The sequence below is a fragment of the Neopelma chrysocephalum genome, unplaced genomic scaffold, assembly GCF_003984885.1.
Source record: "Neopelma chrysocephalum unplaced genomic scaffold, ASM398488v2 Primary Assembly neopelma1_44, whole genome shotgun sequence".
Classification (NCBI taxonomy): Eukaryota; Metazoa; Chordata; class Aves; order Passeriformes; family Pipridae; genus Neopelma; species Neopelma chrysocephalum.
The window spans coordinates 12,366,672-12,383,075 of NW_020897703.1; the positions used below are offsets into that span (position 1 = coordinate 12,366,672).

The 16,404-nt window shown below is 46.8% G+C and overlaps 2 protein-coding genes across 2 annotated transcripts; both read right to left on the reverse strand.

Moving 5' to 3' along the window:
- Positions 1-7,343: 7,343 nt before the first annotated feature.
- Positions 7,344-8,902, reverse strand: HOXD11 (homeobox D11). Its single transcript, XM_027677921.1, has 2 exons — positions 8,218-8,902; positions 7,344-7,643 (listed from the first exon to the last, which is right to left on the reverse strand). The coding sequence occupies exons 1-2, from the start codon at positions 8,822-8,824 to the stop codon at positions 7,408-7,410; spliced, it is 843 nt and encodes a 280-aa protein (XP_027533722.1). The 5' UTR covers positions 8,825-8,902; the 3' UTR covers positions 7,344-7,407.
- Positions 8,903-14,450: 5,548 nt separating this feature from the next.
- Positions 14,451-16,115, reverse strand: HOXD12 (homeobox D12). The gene is made up of 2 exons (XM_027677924.1): positions 15,479-16,115; positions 14,451-15,209 (listed from the first exon to the last, which is right to left on the reverse strand). The coding sequence occupies exons 1-2, from the start codon at positions 16,038-16,040 to the stop codon at positions 14,971-14,973; spliced, it is 801 nt and encodes a 266-aa protein (XP_027533725.1). The 5' UTR covers positions 16,041-16,115; the 3' UTR covers positions 14,451-14,970.
- Positions 16,116-16,404: the final 289 nt, after the last annotated feature.

The following is a 16,404-nucleotide window of genomic DNA, read 5'->3' on the forward strand; positions in this document are numbered from 1 at the left end:
CCCCTGCGCTCCCGCGCCGGCACCGCACCGCCGCACCGCGCCCGCTCCGCGCCGCGCCGCCACCGCACCGCCACCGCGCCACCGCGCCACCCCCGCGCCGCGCAAACACCGCCGCGGCTCCCTCCGAGAGCCCCCCCGCCGCTGACAAGTGCGGGGGACAAAAGGTTGCGGGATTTATTAATGCGTATTAAGGAGAATCAGGGGGCGATCAATAAAACCCCCTCATCTGCATTCTCGGGCTACTCGGTAATTTTCTTGCTTCTAAGGCTTTTTCAAGAGTTATACCCTCTGTTGCCGCGCACGGGAAGATATTTTATTAACAAATCAATCGAGACTTTGTAAAGGATAAGATTAATAGTTAAGATTTAGCATAATGGCGTTCACGTTATGAATTATTGAAAATTATACTATTGATTTTTTTTTTTCCTCGCTGCTAACCGAGAAGGTCAATTTTTGTTTTAACACAAATCGTCAAATATTAAAAGGTGGACTTTTGTCATAGCTCGAATTTTATAGGGAAGCTACATTCCTCAAATTATTTTACAATGCTCTCTCCAGACCGCCTGGGGGGGGGGTGGGAAAAAAGTAAAAAAAGTGGGGTTTTCACTTGCCCGGGAAACCGAAAGCATCAAAAAGATAATTTCTCCTTCTGTAGTACTGCTCATTGAAAAACATATAGAAACCGATATCCTCAACGCAACTCCTTCAAGCAACTTTTTCTTTTTTTTTTCTTTTTCTTTGTTAAGAATGATAATTGCATCTGTATTGTAAAATAAACAAGCAAACAAAAAGAAAACAACCAACTGAAGGCAACAGTAACTGTCTACATGGTAGTCCAGAGTTTTTCGTCCTAACGTTTTAAACCTGCTTTACTCTTTTTCCTCCCACTTCTTAGTCGTATTTACACCGCAGCTACTACATTTTAAATAGTGGCGGTAGAAACTGGTTTTATTACTCTTTATCTTTTTTTTTCCCTAGTGTTCTCAGATTGGAGTATTTCTTATCCGGGACTAATGCTGTCAAAGACTCTCATCCACGCAAAGTGAACTTGTTGATAATTTTTGTTTCGAATTCATTCGCCTCCTTATTTTGGGCCTTTCTACCACCAAAACACCCTTTCAAATCCCCAAGAGCAGTCAGCACTTGAAAGGATTAAAAGAGAATTTAAATGCGTCTTTCGCACAGTTACAAACGAGCGTTTTCCACCAACGTGGATTTGAATTTGCCTCTGTTTCCTGACATTTGGATATTTTGCACTTTACCGTACACTTTACACTGCTGGTAACAATAACCCTATTTAAAATTTCGCGATGGCAATGAGACAGACCTTTTAAAACCTTATCGCAGCTGTTCAAATACAACATCATTGTCAGGTTAAGAGCCAGTGCCTTTTATAGCTGCAGTCACCAGCTCCTGGGTTGCCGGAGAGTTTAAATATTACCTTCGCAATATTCGCTGCTCGTAAGCCCTTTCTGCAGCATCCTCTGCGCCTGGCGCAGCCCCTGCCCTACCCGGGCACGCTTCACCGCCGCCGCGGGCTGAGCGGAGCCACGGGCGCTGCGGCGCGATTGCCATGTAAGATCATGATCAGAGCCATGGCTAAGACTCGCCTGAGCCGGGAAAGAAGCCGCGGCTGAGCCCACGAGCTCCCTCCGAGCGCCGCGTCCCCCCCTCGCCTTCTAGCAATTTCCTCCTCTTCAACAACAGCCTGGACAACCCACAGAGTTTAAAGAAACAAAATACTATTTTTCTTGACGCAGTTTAAGACTTGACTATTAAATCTAATCAGGAATTTTATGCCCATCAAATGGCTCTTTCATAATCTTTATTTACACTGTAAGAAAAGGGGGTCCCAGAAAAATCCCAGCTGAAGTATCAGCCCAGAGGTTTGCGGCGGGTTTCACCCAACAGTAAAGTTAAAACAATAAGCAAATGCTAAGCTGCTTTCCACGCTGGCCTCGCTGCTGCTGCTGCTGGAAGAGCTGAATTCTGGACTCCTGATTAGACTTGAGGGCTCTTTGATTTTTTGTAATTGAAAATATTAATTTCGTGCATGTCACTGCACGGAAACTCAGATGACTGTTGAGATTATAATAATTTAAATATTGTGTTCAGAATTGGCAAACAGCTCCACAAGACCCTTCCCTCACGGTAAATCATGAGGGTTTTAAAAAGGAGCAGCAATTTTTTATTGAAAATGAATAGTAGAAAGTTTAAGTTTGATGTAAATAGAAGTTGAATAAACACGCGAGAGCCACTGGGGAACTGGGGACTTAGGCTCTGGGCATTTAATGTCACTATTGTTTTAAATCATATTAAAATGGAATAAAGTAATTAACATTAATAAATAAATCAATATTGTGCAATAAATGAGATATATAATCTACATTAATATAAAGGTTTTGCTCTCAGAGCCCCATATTTCTCCAAACGAGGGTGGAAAAATGCCCCAACCAATGGGTCCATGCAGATGTAAATTACTGTTTGTAATAAAGCATAGGTGGACATTACAGTTTTCTCCTCTAGCAAATGTCAGGGCTAAAAAGTGGAGGTTACCAGACGAGGCAACAGGGCTTAATTTTCACTGCCTTATCTTCCTAAACCTTATTACTGGTGATATGATTATTTTTTGTCTCAGCTGCGCCGAGCATTCTCATAGTTGCAATTTGCTGTGTTTGTGTCTCATTATGTGAGGGGGATGGGAGAGAGGTACGAAAGAAACTATATATTTTGCAGATGCCTTCACTAACAGAGGTATTGCGAGAAATGTCTTCTTTTAAAAACAGGCTGGAACCCAGGAAGTTTTTAGTAAATTTCCTTTGATTTACTCGATTTCAGCATTTTATTTAGAGTGTCTTTAAACGCACAGACTGTATATTTTATGCCACGCTGTTAAATTGCAGGGAGACTGAAGAATAGTTTTACTTAAGAAAAAGATTGGCTACGATATTATGCCCTTTCGTCTTTTAATAATGTAACTGTCACGTTGCCCAGATTTCTATATGCCATATTTTCATAGAAAGAGTCGGCGTCTGGGCTGAGGGTTCAGATTCCCTGGATTTTTTTTTGACAGAGGGCGGGGGACAGACGCGGCATACTGCTGACATTATGCATTTCCCTAAATATGAAAGCTTATGAAATAAACAAAATAGCACGCTGGCCTTTTCTTCAAAGGTGTTATTTCTGAGCGTAAGGATCGCACCGTAGCATTGACTGTACTCTCAGCTTCGCCCGAAGCCTCAGCCCTTCCCCTATTGTATTTCTATATTTCTGTGAACACCAAAGTGCATATCCGGTGTGATGAGATTTTAGAGTGTATATTGGTCGCCCATCTAGACCTCAGTCTCGGTATTTGGGCTTCACATTTATCTTTCGGCAGATTCCTGCCGCTTTTATAGTTTAATCGGAAAATAAGCAAGTGCCCTTTTCGTTCTCCGTAAAGGACAAGCCCAAAGACATTTGGACATAGCTCACAACCTTTTCTGTCTAAAGGAATTAAACAGAGAAAGGGATAAAAAGGAAAGGTAGAAGAGGTTGTAGACAGAATCATCACATTTACACGATAGTTCAAAAAAGAAGAAAGCGGCATTTCCGTATTCTGGTGTATATATATAATTTTTTTAAATTAACACACACCCTGGCTCCCATCACTCGTTTACACGCTCTGAGATCGGCCTCACCGTAATTACGAGGGATTAAAACACCTCGTATGAAGCCTGATGGACTTGGGGTTGGTGCGGGCTCTCGCGAGGAGCACTCTTATGCCAAGAAAAACAAACACAAAAACTTCGCTAAACATTTCCCCCTCGAAATGAGTATCTCCACCGAGAGACCAATGGATTTTCCTCCGGGATACGACTGTGCCTGCAAGGGCTACCTCTGGCGTCAAGGATCCCAAGGATTTCAGATTGTACAATGCCGTTTTATTACCGACGGAAAGGCTATTTCTAGGAAAGTGTTAACAATGAACTTCTGAAAAAAAAAATACCCCAACAACCCAGCAGACAAAGTGCCAACAAATGCTTTCATGAGACACGGGGCTTTAAAAAACGCGGAATATGGCTGAGCACACGTGAAATAGATTTCGATGAATTCTGCAAATAAGCAGAAAGCAGCGAAACCCTTTCTTTCCTCAGATTCTGACCAGAAGTGCACAGTGGAGGGAAAAAATAAAACAAAACAAAACAATAACCAGAAAGATAGAACATGTTCTGTCTCTGGAGAACGTCCAGGGAATTCATAAACTTCACTTTAATTTTCTAATCTCTACTTTCATTTTAATAGATCTCCATAGTACTTTTAAAGGGTGGGATTTCATTCAGCAATGCCTGGCAAGGTGATGCTAGGATATTAATAATATCTTCTTTTCTCTTTAGTCTCTCTTTCTGTCTTTAAAAAAATAAACACTCCCAAGAGCTAACGTTAATCTCGCCTTTAAATAAAATATGTTTTTAACATTATGTTTTCTATATCCAGAGATTTATTTAAGAAAAGCCTCGAGTAAGAATCAAAGATAAATTGTGGAAACGCGTGGTTTTACATTACTTTTGTTTCACCCGCTTTAAAGCTCTCCTTAAAGGAGTAGATAGATTTTCGTTCTAGGGAATGAATTCTGAATATCTCAGGGTTTGAATTTTTTTCTTTCTTAAAATTATGGTATTTTTTCTTTTTTTTTTAAAGCTCGGATGTATTATAAAAGATTATGACCAAAAAAAAAATCAACCTTTAAAAATGGCATATTTCTCCAGCACGTCACGGTTATGGGTTATTTGTTTAATAAATCTTTTTGATGCTTTATTTTCTCATTTGGAAGGCCCTGAAATCTTATCGTTACTTATATATTAGATATTTTATTAGCAGTGGAATTATTATTAGGGGGAAAAGAGACTGGAGCACCAGAGGCTGCGGCATTGCAGCGCCTGGGCGCGCCCTCGTGTGGCCGTTGCCCGCCAGGCACCGGGAATTTTCTCCTCTCCCAGGTCTTTCTCCTCAGCTAAATTTGCTCTCAGCCTTGGGTTTCTTCTTTTCTTTTTTAATAGAAACTTAACACCGCTATCATAGAGCATTTTTGCAAGATGAGTGCTAGGGTGTTTCGGTTTCCGCGGCCCTCTTTTGCGGTATCTTAGCATTTTGAAGGCATATTAATATGCTGAGAGAGATTATTAAAGCACTGCAAGGAAGAGAAAAATCAAACGACTCGTTCTCACCCTGTGGATTCAGGATCGGGAGACACGCGAGAATTTTTCTATAAGGTCAGGCAAAATTCTGGGAGGAATTCCATGCGACTCCGCGCATTTCTAATTAATGATCTTTGTGGGGAAAAGTACATCCACAGAAAACCTGCATAGAAATATTGTCTTTCTCCCTAAATTACGAGGCATTTCCTAAAGCCCACCTTTTTTTTTCCTTCTAAGCAAAAACCTTCTTTTTCTTATTAGTTAAAAATAATAATTAAAAAAATAATAACATTAATAATTAAAAAAAAAAAAGAAGAAAGAAAGAAAGAAGATGTTTGGGTCGAATTCCCAGGGTGCGGAAGAGAAAGACAGGGAAGTGAGGAGCCCCCGTGCTCCAGCTGGCGGGGACTGGAGCCGGGCACGCTCACTGCACGCCGCCGAGAGCTCACTTCGACCCAGCCGGGATTTTCTTTGCGTTATGATGCATTTGCTAATATGGCCAGCTATGCGGTAAAAAGTGTGTGTGTGGCTGTGCGTGTGTGTGAGAGAGAAGGAGAGGGAGAGAGGAAGACAGAGAGAGAGTGGGTGGTGGTTGAAAATAACAGAGGAACCTTAAGGCGCCTAATTATTCAGAAAGGTTAAAGGTGATGACCTTGACATTTTGGAAGTTCAAAGGCATACACTTATGTTTTTCTTGCTAAAGTGTTTAAAAAAATTTTTTTTAGTCATGCCTCCCTTTTCTTCTCTTTCTCGATTTTTGGAATTCTCGGGCTTTTCCTGACTGACTTGGCACTTTTGCCTTCCCTGCGTGCAAGCGTAGCGAGAGCCCCTTCGTCCTATTCAAAAAAGGCAAATTCTTTTCTCACTCGTCGCCTTTATTGCACACTGCGGAAATCTCTTTTTCACCCACCAGAAGGTGTATAATATAACCCAATTAAGCTGTTTAGAACCTCGGGTTTTATGGTGTTGTCTAGACAGTTCAAGGTTTTGTAAACAGCCCAGCCAGGTCACCCAAGATAAAGCGGCGAGGAGTGGAGCGGATCTCCACCGGGTGCTGGCCCCCGGCGGAGCCCGCCGCGGCCGGGAAGCTGAGCTGAGCTCCTACCAGCGCCGCGCTCCGCTCACCCTGCCCGGCAATCATATTTAAGAGATCCACCCTCTGCCTCCAAAGTGCTGCGGGTTTTTTTAGTGATTTTTTTTTCCGCCTTTTTTTTTTTCGCCTTTTTTTTTTTTTTAACCTCCGCTGCCAATTGTTTATAGCTCCCTCTTGTCTGACTCGCTCTGAGCCCTCGGTCTTTCTGCCTTACCCTTCACTAACAAGTAAACAATCATCGACGGTGGGGATTCTGGGCTTATTTGGAGCCTGATCAGTTAAACAAAAAAGCCTTTTTCGCTGTTTATAGTAACTGTTGTATTATCAGATGTGATGGTCTGCAGACAGCCATGTTGGCTGTGTCACACCGAGGGGAAGGTAAGCATACCTACAAAGGGAGAGTTAGGCATCTAAACTGTTACTTAATTAAAATTCATTTAAAATAACCCGACTAGGCTTCCTCCCGTTATTATTTAACTGAACTTGGCTCTAGCCCGGGAAACGCTAGGATCTTTCGGAGATGGAAATCCATACAGCAGTGCACGGAAGCTATAACCTTAACTTTACTAGAAACAATTTATTCACATGAAAAAGACAGTGGCCCATGCTTTTGGATGACAATAGAAACATATATATATATATTTTATATATATAGCGAGCGTACATTTACCATCTCTTAAATAAACCGCATTCACTTAAAGGGAGGAAATTGTTATCCTAGCTCAAAAGCAACAACAGAGCCCCCCTCGAACTCAATGAATTGTAAGCAAAAACTACCAGACACACTGCAGGTCCATTGCTGGTACTGTGGTAGAGGGAAAAAAAGCACCTTTGGCGAAAAACACTTGAGAGTGGACAGTTGGATTTACTCTAGTTTCCCCTTATCAGGAATCTGCTCCGCCAAGCCCTGAAATCTCCAGTGGCCATTCAGTGTGTGGAGTTGCACATGAAAATGAAACTTTGAATTCCGCAGGGTGGATGTGTCATGTAAACCAATTAACTTTTGCATTCAGATGATAGGACAGAGAGACCAAACTATTCTTTGAGTTTCTTCTTTCTTCCTTTTCTCTTGCTTTCTCTCTCTCTTTTTTTTTATTTTTCCTTTTTTCTTTTTTTTTTCTTTTTTTTTTTTTTTTTTCAGAACAAGGGATTCCCAGTGAAATACTGGAGTCGATCTCTGTTCAGTTTCTTTTCTTTCATCCTTCGATTCTGGAACCAGATTTTAACTTGCCGGTCAGTGAGGTTGAGCATTCTAGACAACTGCAGTCTTTTCTCTTTGTTTATGTACACGTTGAAGAAAAATTCCCGTTCCAGTTCTCTTATCTGATATTTGGTATAGGGACACCTCTTTTTCCTTGATCGCTGGGGAATTGCTGAAATTCAAGAAAGAAGAAACTTATTTACGCTTCTGCTACGAACATGCTCAGCTAGGAATTGATCAGAGTCTTTGATAATATCCCATTGCCTGGATAGCAGCCCTCTAGCAGCTCAAAAAATATTCCTGAAGCTTATAATCTCCGGGTGATTTAGCAAAAAAAAGCCAATATTTCCCAACTTCTCCTTAAAAGAGAGCTCTTCGAGCAATACAGAGAGATATTTAAATGGGCTGGAAAAATTCCAAGTTCCTCGAAGTCCTCTCACGCACACCCCCCGCCCCAAACAAACGAAGATCTTAAGCTCTACACCGAAGGCAACTCTGAGCACTACCTGTGAAATCTCTCCGTCTCCCCCCGACAAATCAACAATTTAATAACAATTAATATCCTCTTCCAAGAATACCTTAAGCCCACCTAAATTGGTTTCCTATCGTAAACACGCTTTACAACGGTAAAGGAAATCTTATAGGATATATAAAATCCTTTGGATGCTTATAAAATTGCACATAAAATGCGGCTTGACAAAGTGTTGGCCTTGTACTCTTGCCCCCAATTTACTACTGATACCTACCTGAACTGTTGCTCTTCTCTGCAACAGCCTCACCAGAAGGGGAATCGGCGCTGTTTGCTGGTGTCACTTTCTTCTCCTGGCTGGAAGGTGTTTTACTGCAAGTGTTGTTCTGGGCTTTCAAGTCGCCCTTCTCCGCGTCCCCCTCTCCCTCGGAGTGCTGCTGGTACGGGGGTCCGGGGGCTGCCTCGTAAAACTGGTCGAAACCTTGCGGCAGGATGCCGTTTCTCCCCACCGAGCTGTAGAAGTTGGAGGCGGCGGGAGACGGTCCGTGGTGGCCGCAGACAGGGTCCGTTTTGAACAACATTTCCGTCCTCCTGTTCGCAGGCTGCAGAAAGTCTCTGTGCATCACCTCTTCAGCTGAGTAATAAGGAGCATAACTGCCCCTATACTGCCATTTGCTGCGCTCTAATCCGTATTCCCTGAATGCTACTTCGCGCACAGGTTGAACATGAGGTAAATTAGAAGAATAAGGAAAAGTCATTTGACAAGACGACGACTGAGACAAAAAAGAGGGTTTCGTCGAGAAATCTGAGGGTGAGACGTAATAAGCGCACCCTGGCAGATACATATTGGATGTACCGTGACTGCAATCGTCAAACTCAGTCATGTCTTCTTTTTTGCGATTGCAAGGAACCAGGAGGCTTCAATGCATTGAACAAGATCCATCTATTGCACAAGAGGGTTTGGACAGGATCAACTAAGAAAAAATCCCCACCGTGTGCTGACGTGCAATTCATCTTGATTGATTCTAGTGGTAATTATGTCACGTGACGCGATGAAGAAATGTCCTTATATCTATATCAGCCCCTCGGAAAGGCTCCTAAGATCTCTCCAAAGAGCCCTCCCAGCACGGGGAGGCGAGCGCGCCGTTTGTACAAATATAGCCGTTTTTTCCTCTCATCCTCTCACCAGGCGATGTGAGATACACGTAGGTGGTGCGGCGGATCACCTGGGGCCGCGCCGCCCGGGCAGGCGCCTGCCCACCGCCGGAGCCCGGCGCGGAGCCCCACGACGAGCAGCCCCCCGCCCGCATCGCCACCCGGCCTCCGCGGACAGCCAGGGGGGAGCACTGCCACCGTCGGGGAAGGTGGCCCTGGGGGCAAGGGGTGCGGGTTCACGGACGGGCACCCCCGGCTCGGAAACGTGATCGCTCCTACTTAGAGGGAGCGATATTCTCCGGCCGCCGCTCGCGAAGATGATAAGCGGGTGGGTGATGTTTCACTCAAGAAAGCCAAGTCCCATTCACACGCTCGAGAGTACAACCGGATCTGCCCGCCCGGCTCCTGCAATCCACAGTTGGCATCAAAACCGGTCACGAAATTCAAAGCCTGAGTTTCGACCACCTCGTTTTCCCTCGCTTATAAGCCCAAACACTGCGCGCTTGTATCAGGGCGCCAAACTGAAATGAGAAATACGCAAACAGAACATCTCTCAGCAGCCGGGTTTATGAAAGGGAGACACTTTCGTGCTCTTCTGGAAGGCAAAGGGCTAGGACAGGAAAAGAGGTCCACCAAGCTCGGTTTCCTTAGGAAGCAGAGCAGTATACAAAGTGACCTCTGTTCCCCTGCCTCCAACTCCCACCAAAATGTTCATTTTCATTGGAAGGGAAAAGCAGGACTGGTAGCAGGCGACACGCACAGCAGCCGCCAGCCCCGCTCCCGCCCTGCCTTCGAGGGCTCATTTTTGCCAATTTTCATTTTCTCCTCGAAATATGATTTTTTATAGACAAGCACAAATAGAGTCTCAAAGGCCGAAAAGAGAATAAATAATACACGCCATTAATGGCCCTATGCTCGAGCAATTCCTCATTCCAGAAACATTTGCCAGCTCTCTATGGGAATGCCTTTTTTCAACCACTGTACAGCATAGCCAGGGTAGCCCCTCCACATGCCGCTCTCCAAATAAACCCGAAATCAGGACGAGTCCCCCAAGCCGAGCAGGGCCGCCTCCGGTCACCCCGGCAATGCCCGGGCGGAGGCTCCGGCAAGTCAACAGGCCCCACATCACCTCCACAAAGATCAGCGTCCAGGTCCCACAGCAAGCAGAGAGCCCAGCAGGTGGGGAACCGGTCCCAGAGAGCTGAGGGCAAGCGGGGAGAAGGCCCGTGTGTTCCCCGGCTCCTCGAGGTGGCGATGCCCCCTGAGGACCCGGCTTCGCTGCGACATGAGCCTTCTGCGCGCCCCCGGCTCCACGATGCGGAGAGGCTCCGGGGGCGGGAGCCCCGCAGCCCAGGCTGTGCCCCGCACTCTGCCCCCCCCCCGCCGCCACCACCGGAACGGCCCCTCCTGCGTCCCCTGGCTCCCCAGAGCAGTCGAGGGCTGCCCAAGGGACTTCCGTACCTCAGCCCAGCCTGCCCTTTCTAAAAATAAAAATATCAAAGCCAGGCAGATATTATGGAACTAATTCCTTCACCCCTGCCTTTCTTTCCTTTTTTTCTTTGTACAGTATGCTATTTTTTTTTGCCTTGGTGCCTCGATCGCAAAACACCTCAAACGCCAAACATTGCTCCCAGCAGATAGACTCTCGCAAGTTATCGCTAGAAACCGAAGCACAGGACCACCATTCCTTCCCTTAATCGGCTCTCAAGCCCCCTCGATTCTGCTGCAACAGACAAACAACCTCCTAAAAATGATGTCTGCGCAGTTAAAATGGCTCCTGTGTCACTTACCACCCTGGACCTTGCAGCAAAGCAAGGCAGGTCTCCGTTTACATTATGCCCCCCCAGGTCTCTGATCGCCTATCTCATCAGAAGAGATGCCTTTGGGAATCTATGGAGCTTCATTTTCTTTACCGTCAGACAACTGGTTTCGCCTTTGCCAGAGCACTTCACCTTCCTTTCGATGCAAGAAGCCTAGCATCAATTTTGGCGCAGGAGCCAACCGGTTTCAACTAATTCAAGTTCAAAGACATGGCGACGATTTGTTAGTACGAAAACAGCCCTTTTAAGAAACAGTCCTTTAAAAAGCGATGTAATTTGGGAAATGTGAGACAAATATCACAGCAGAGACCCCATTGGAATAAGGCAGAGCTGGGGGTCCCCATCTGCCAGAGCATTTTTGCGCTGGGGTCGGTTCCCAGCCCAGCTCCGAACATTACAGTAGCCCCCCCCTTCTTTTTCTTTCCCTTTTTTTTTTGTCTTTCTCTCTTACGCAGATTAAATAGATCGAAACATAAATGTACATTATGTACACAGTCAGACGAATACTTTACCGTTAGGCGTCTTGAAACATCTGCAATCGTTGCCTAGAATCACCAAGTATTCAGGTCCAAGTGACATTTCCAAATGCTCTCCGTGAAAATTAAGGCGACTTGCGTAACGGTTGGGTTTAAAAATATACCCGGTCCGGCTGGAGAAGACGAGATATTTTCGTGCCACCCAAGATAAGACACTAACTTGACCTTAACTTTGTTATGGCGCCCCTAGTATCTGGAGAACGTGAACAGACACTGTCTAGCAGCTCTCGTAAAAACCGACTGGAGAAGAGATTCTGAGTCATTTCATTTATTGCCACTACAGTTCTGCAAGAAAGCTTTTCCTCCCTGCCAAACTTTAATTATTTATGCTCTTTTAGGAAGCACAAAGGCATCCAGAGCCATTCCCAACAAGCCGAGTTGCGCTTGCAGCCTTATCAAACGAGAGGGAATGGCGAGCCTCCTCGGAAGGGCTTTATCACGTTTAGGCTGCAGTGGGAATGCAAAGATGTTTATGTTTGAGTAAATAAAGGGGTGGACGGTCGCCTGCATGCTGCGGGGGGACGCAGGCGTGGGAGCAGCAAGCGGGTGCCCGCTGCTCCATCCTGCCCCGCATACACCCGCAAAGCCGGAGCAGGGGGCGAAATACACCTGATAGGACACCCGAAACAATCCAATCGAAGGGCGTTGAGTACATCCACCTCCTTCGGGTGCATCTCCTGCACGCCCACCCGGCATGTCGCACACGCGTGTGCACACATGTGCCCAGGGGGCAGCTCGGGTGGGTGTGCGCAAGCAGAGCCGCAGAGGCAGGGCGCGCCCCGCATCTGCAGCTCTGCCACGCGTGTTGTGCTTCCCCACGCCCGAACGACCGTCCTCGCCCACTGCTTCAGAGGAAGGGATGAAGCCTGGAGCATGGCACGCGTGAAATCATGCACCACTTTCTACCACCGATGTGTCTATGCACAGTACGAGCCCGCAACTGTGTACGTCTGTGTGCACACACGGTTACACACAACGGGAGCTGTTGAAATAAGTGCATCTACGCATATACACAGACACATACAGAGATACATAATACGCATACTTTCGCACCAAATCGCAATTAAGAACCTACCTCCTCTGTTTTTTCTCTTTCCGTAGGCGATTTAGACTAGGAGCCTCACAATAAGCTATCATCGTGGATCAGATGCATTTAATAAATAATACATTGCCTTTCACATGTCTTCACCCGGGGTTCCTCTTCGGATTTCACATCATCCATGTAATAAAGGGACGGGTTTCAGTGGGGAGAACTAAGACAAGAAAGAATGGCGTAAGGGGTCCATTTCTCATGGACTGTAGCCGTCTGACTAGTATTCCAGGAGAGAATAATAAAAGGGGCTTTATCTGGTTTTTGCTTTTCTCCTGGCTTGCATCATTGAGGTTGCTCCTAGTTTTTTTAATTAGGGAATGCCAATGGATGAAGAGACCCTTATTGTCCGCAATGCGTCAGTTCCCAGCACAGAGGCTGAATGCCTCGAAGATTTGGAGGAACCCAGGAATGGTGTCTATGGCTGTAGATGGCTAGGTACGCATCCCTTGCCCCCGGGGAACTCTCACCCGGCGAGGCTTCGTCCTCGCTTTCCCGCTGGCAGCCACCACGCCATGAGTGAGGTAGGGTTTTTTCTGCATTGGGCAATGCGGTAAGAGCGGCGAGACACGCGTTGGGCTGGTTTTCCCTCTCCTCACGACACACCACCCTAGCGTTATCTTTGGGGCTCTCTGAAAAGCTTTCGGGAAAATGGCTGCACCTCTGTCCGGCTATAAATCCGGGATTTACCTCCAAAATCATCTGTCTACCGTGCCCTTGCGATCAGAACTTGCTGCACAGGAGTGAGTAGGAGCAAAGTTCAAATATGCCTCTTTATGAAATAATGAGTTTATTGCCTTCATGAAGGCTATAGCCTCGTGTAAGTAGGTAGCAGCTTTGTGCCGTCCCTTGTAGTTGTTTAGCCTTGTTGCATACGCCACGAACAACCATATCTGAGCCTACTTTATTAACCAGAAAACAAGGCGGCCTCTGCCCCTTCTTTAAGGATCAGATTTAGATGGAAATTGTGGCCAAAAGGGTTTTTAATAAGAAACAAAATTCCTTGAGATTTTTTTTTTTTTTTAGAATTTACATTCTGAGGTAATAGATCAAGGCAATGTCTAATTTCCTCTGGCTCTGCAGCTCCGGCCAGTCTGACTGCTCTGGTGCTGTAGAGACGGGTGGCTCTCGGCAGAGAAAGCTTGTCATCAAGATGCGGGAAAAATCGATCTCATTCTCGTCCCAAAACAATAATCAAACGGCTTGAATACTACTCCCAGCCCCTCTGATTGGGTTATCCTCTGAAGTTTATATCTGGGCAAAACCCCGAAACTGTTCTCCCTTTTCCCTCATAAAAACCTAAGCGGAAACGGCCGTGGGGACAGAACCCCAAAATAATCAGTCCCTCCGTGCTCTCCAGTCTCCCGCGTCTGCAGCACCCTAGAGGTGAGACGGGGCCCCCAGCTTCCCTCCAGCCGTGACCCAGCCTGGGGCCCTGCCCCGGCACCGCCCGCTGCCTTTCGCCTGTTTAGGGCAGTGCTTGGACAAGGCCAAAGTCAGGAGCGCTGGAAGGGCAGGGCCCAGCCGGACCACCTGGGAAGGCACCGGCGCCCGACCCCACGGCCCCTCTGCGTCCGCGGGCCCCCGCGGTGCCCCGGAGCGCGGCGAGGGGCAGAGGGGCGGTTTTTTCCGAGGGAGGACCTTCTCCGCCGTGCCCGGGGAGCAGCCCTGCCCACGACCTGGGGGCTGCGGCCCCGCCGGCGGGCACACACGGCCCCCCACCCGTGCCGTGCCGTCGAGACGGGCCGCCCCAGCGGAGCGGAGCTGCGGGAGTGACCGGCGCGGAGCCGGCGCTCAGGTTACGCGCGGCTTTGCGCGGGTGTCACGTGCCCTCTCCGCCGGTCTGCGGTCGGATCTGCGACTCCGGGGGGTGTAGGGGGGAAGGGAAGTGGGAAAAGGGGGAGAGAAAAAGACTATAGAAAAAGGTTTATTTGTTAACCACTTTCCCCATCGCTGCTCGAGCAGGTTACTCCAAACCACAAAACAAGCCGGCGCCGCAGGCTCGCCCTGTTGTACAGGGCAGCAGATGAAGGGAGCAGCCGGGACTCACAGAGCTGACGTCTTTACTAGGGCGTTATTCCTTTATTTTGCTGCAAAATGATGTTTACATACAGATAACAGAAATCGATCTTATTTTAGCACCGCTTGTTCTCCGGGGAAAGAGAGGGTAAGATGCAGGAGAAAATCTATATAAATGGAGAAAGAAAGGTAAAAAGCTGATAATACATGTTTCCGTTCTGGTCCGTCTCATCTTGTTCATCTTGGCTAAGAACTCAGCCTTTGCCAATTTCCGCAGGGATCCTACGCGTTTCGAGAACTTGGTTTAAACGGTAAAAAGACACACTCCCCGCGTTTCAGTCGCGCGTACGCTCTACTCTAGGGGTGAACACTCCGGGCACAAGTTCATGCAGAAACGGGTGGACTCTGCTCTAGTACATAGAAAGAGCCTGCTCTCGCATTACTACTCTTTTCTTTTTCATCCGCCGGTTCTGAAACCAAATTTTAACTTGCTGATCGCTTAAATTCAGTCTGTTCGATAGTTCTTTCCTCTTCTGTCGGTTAATAAACTCATTGAGGAGAAACTCGTTTTCCAATTCAGCAATTTGTTGTTTTGTGTAAGGTTTCCGTTTCTTTCTTGATCTCCCCTGGGTGGGGCACCAAGGCAAACCTACAATAAACACGTCGATAATTTAATGGATCAAGTCTGGGTATGCAAATATATGAATATGCACAAAATCTCGCAATAACAGGGCTAAACTAGGTCGAAAAATTGGGCAAAACACATCCAACAGCACAATTTCTATCTAACCTCCGAGTCTGATTAAGCGATTATCACTCCGAAAAGGTTACAGGGGGTTTACAAAGTAATTACAGAAAATCTTAGAAAGCAAGTATAGCTAGGTCGCTTCTAAGTAAAGCGAGATATTTAAGGCATACCATCCTGCACTGAAGGTCTGAGGCATGACTGGACTGCTGCGGGCTGAACTGTCAGGTTCAAGTTGACGGAATTCTTGATGTCCTCCTTTAAGCTTGAATTGCAGGAATTCACTTCAAAAAGAGCAGCCGAGCCGTGCAAACTTCTCTGCAGGCTCGAGTGGTCATACTTTACGGGCTTTAAGTTGGCTGTGTGAGTAACAGTTGGGTCATTTGCAAAAGATTGCCTCTGCCTGCATCTCTCCTCTTGTTTGGAGCTCGCATCGTGGGCGTAATATTTATTGTTGTCTTCCAGGCATTCCTTGTTGCCGTTGGAGCTGATGTTGATTGGAACGGAGCCGGGGAGGTAAGGCTGCGCCGCGCCGCCGAACGCGTGGCTCTGCGGCTGGGCTGCGCACGAACTTGAGCAAGTCCAGGGGATCGAGCTCCGGGGGTAGGAAATGGTGGGCAGAGCCGCCAATTGACTGCCATTAGCCCGCAAATTAGGAAAATAAAAGGAATCTGGAGATTGCAAATTCAAGAGAGAACCAACGTAGCCAGATCTGTAGAGACTGCGATCACACATTTCCAACAAAGGACTTCAGCTGTTCTTACAGCGGTATTTAGTTACAACAGGGAATAAGCGGAAAGCCTGAAACGATTGGACGAAACTTAGCAGACAGGTTCTTCAAAGCCGGTAATTTCAGCACCGCCTCCAGCGACCGAGCCACAGAGTTCCCCCCCCTTTTTTTTTTCCCCTTCTTTTCACCCCCACCCCCCCACTTTTTTAAAGTCTTATGATAACACTTGAAATATGAAAATACCGAGCTTGCAAGGGGGAGGGGAAACATGGTCTCCACTTGTATAAAAGTGGCCAGGGCGGGCTGGCTGAGCTGCGGCGCCAGCGGAGAGATGAGAGGAAAACAAACATTTGCCGAGAAGACAGGGCA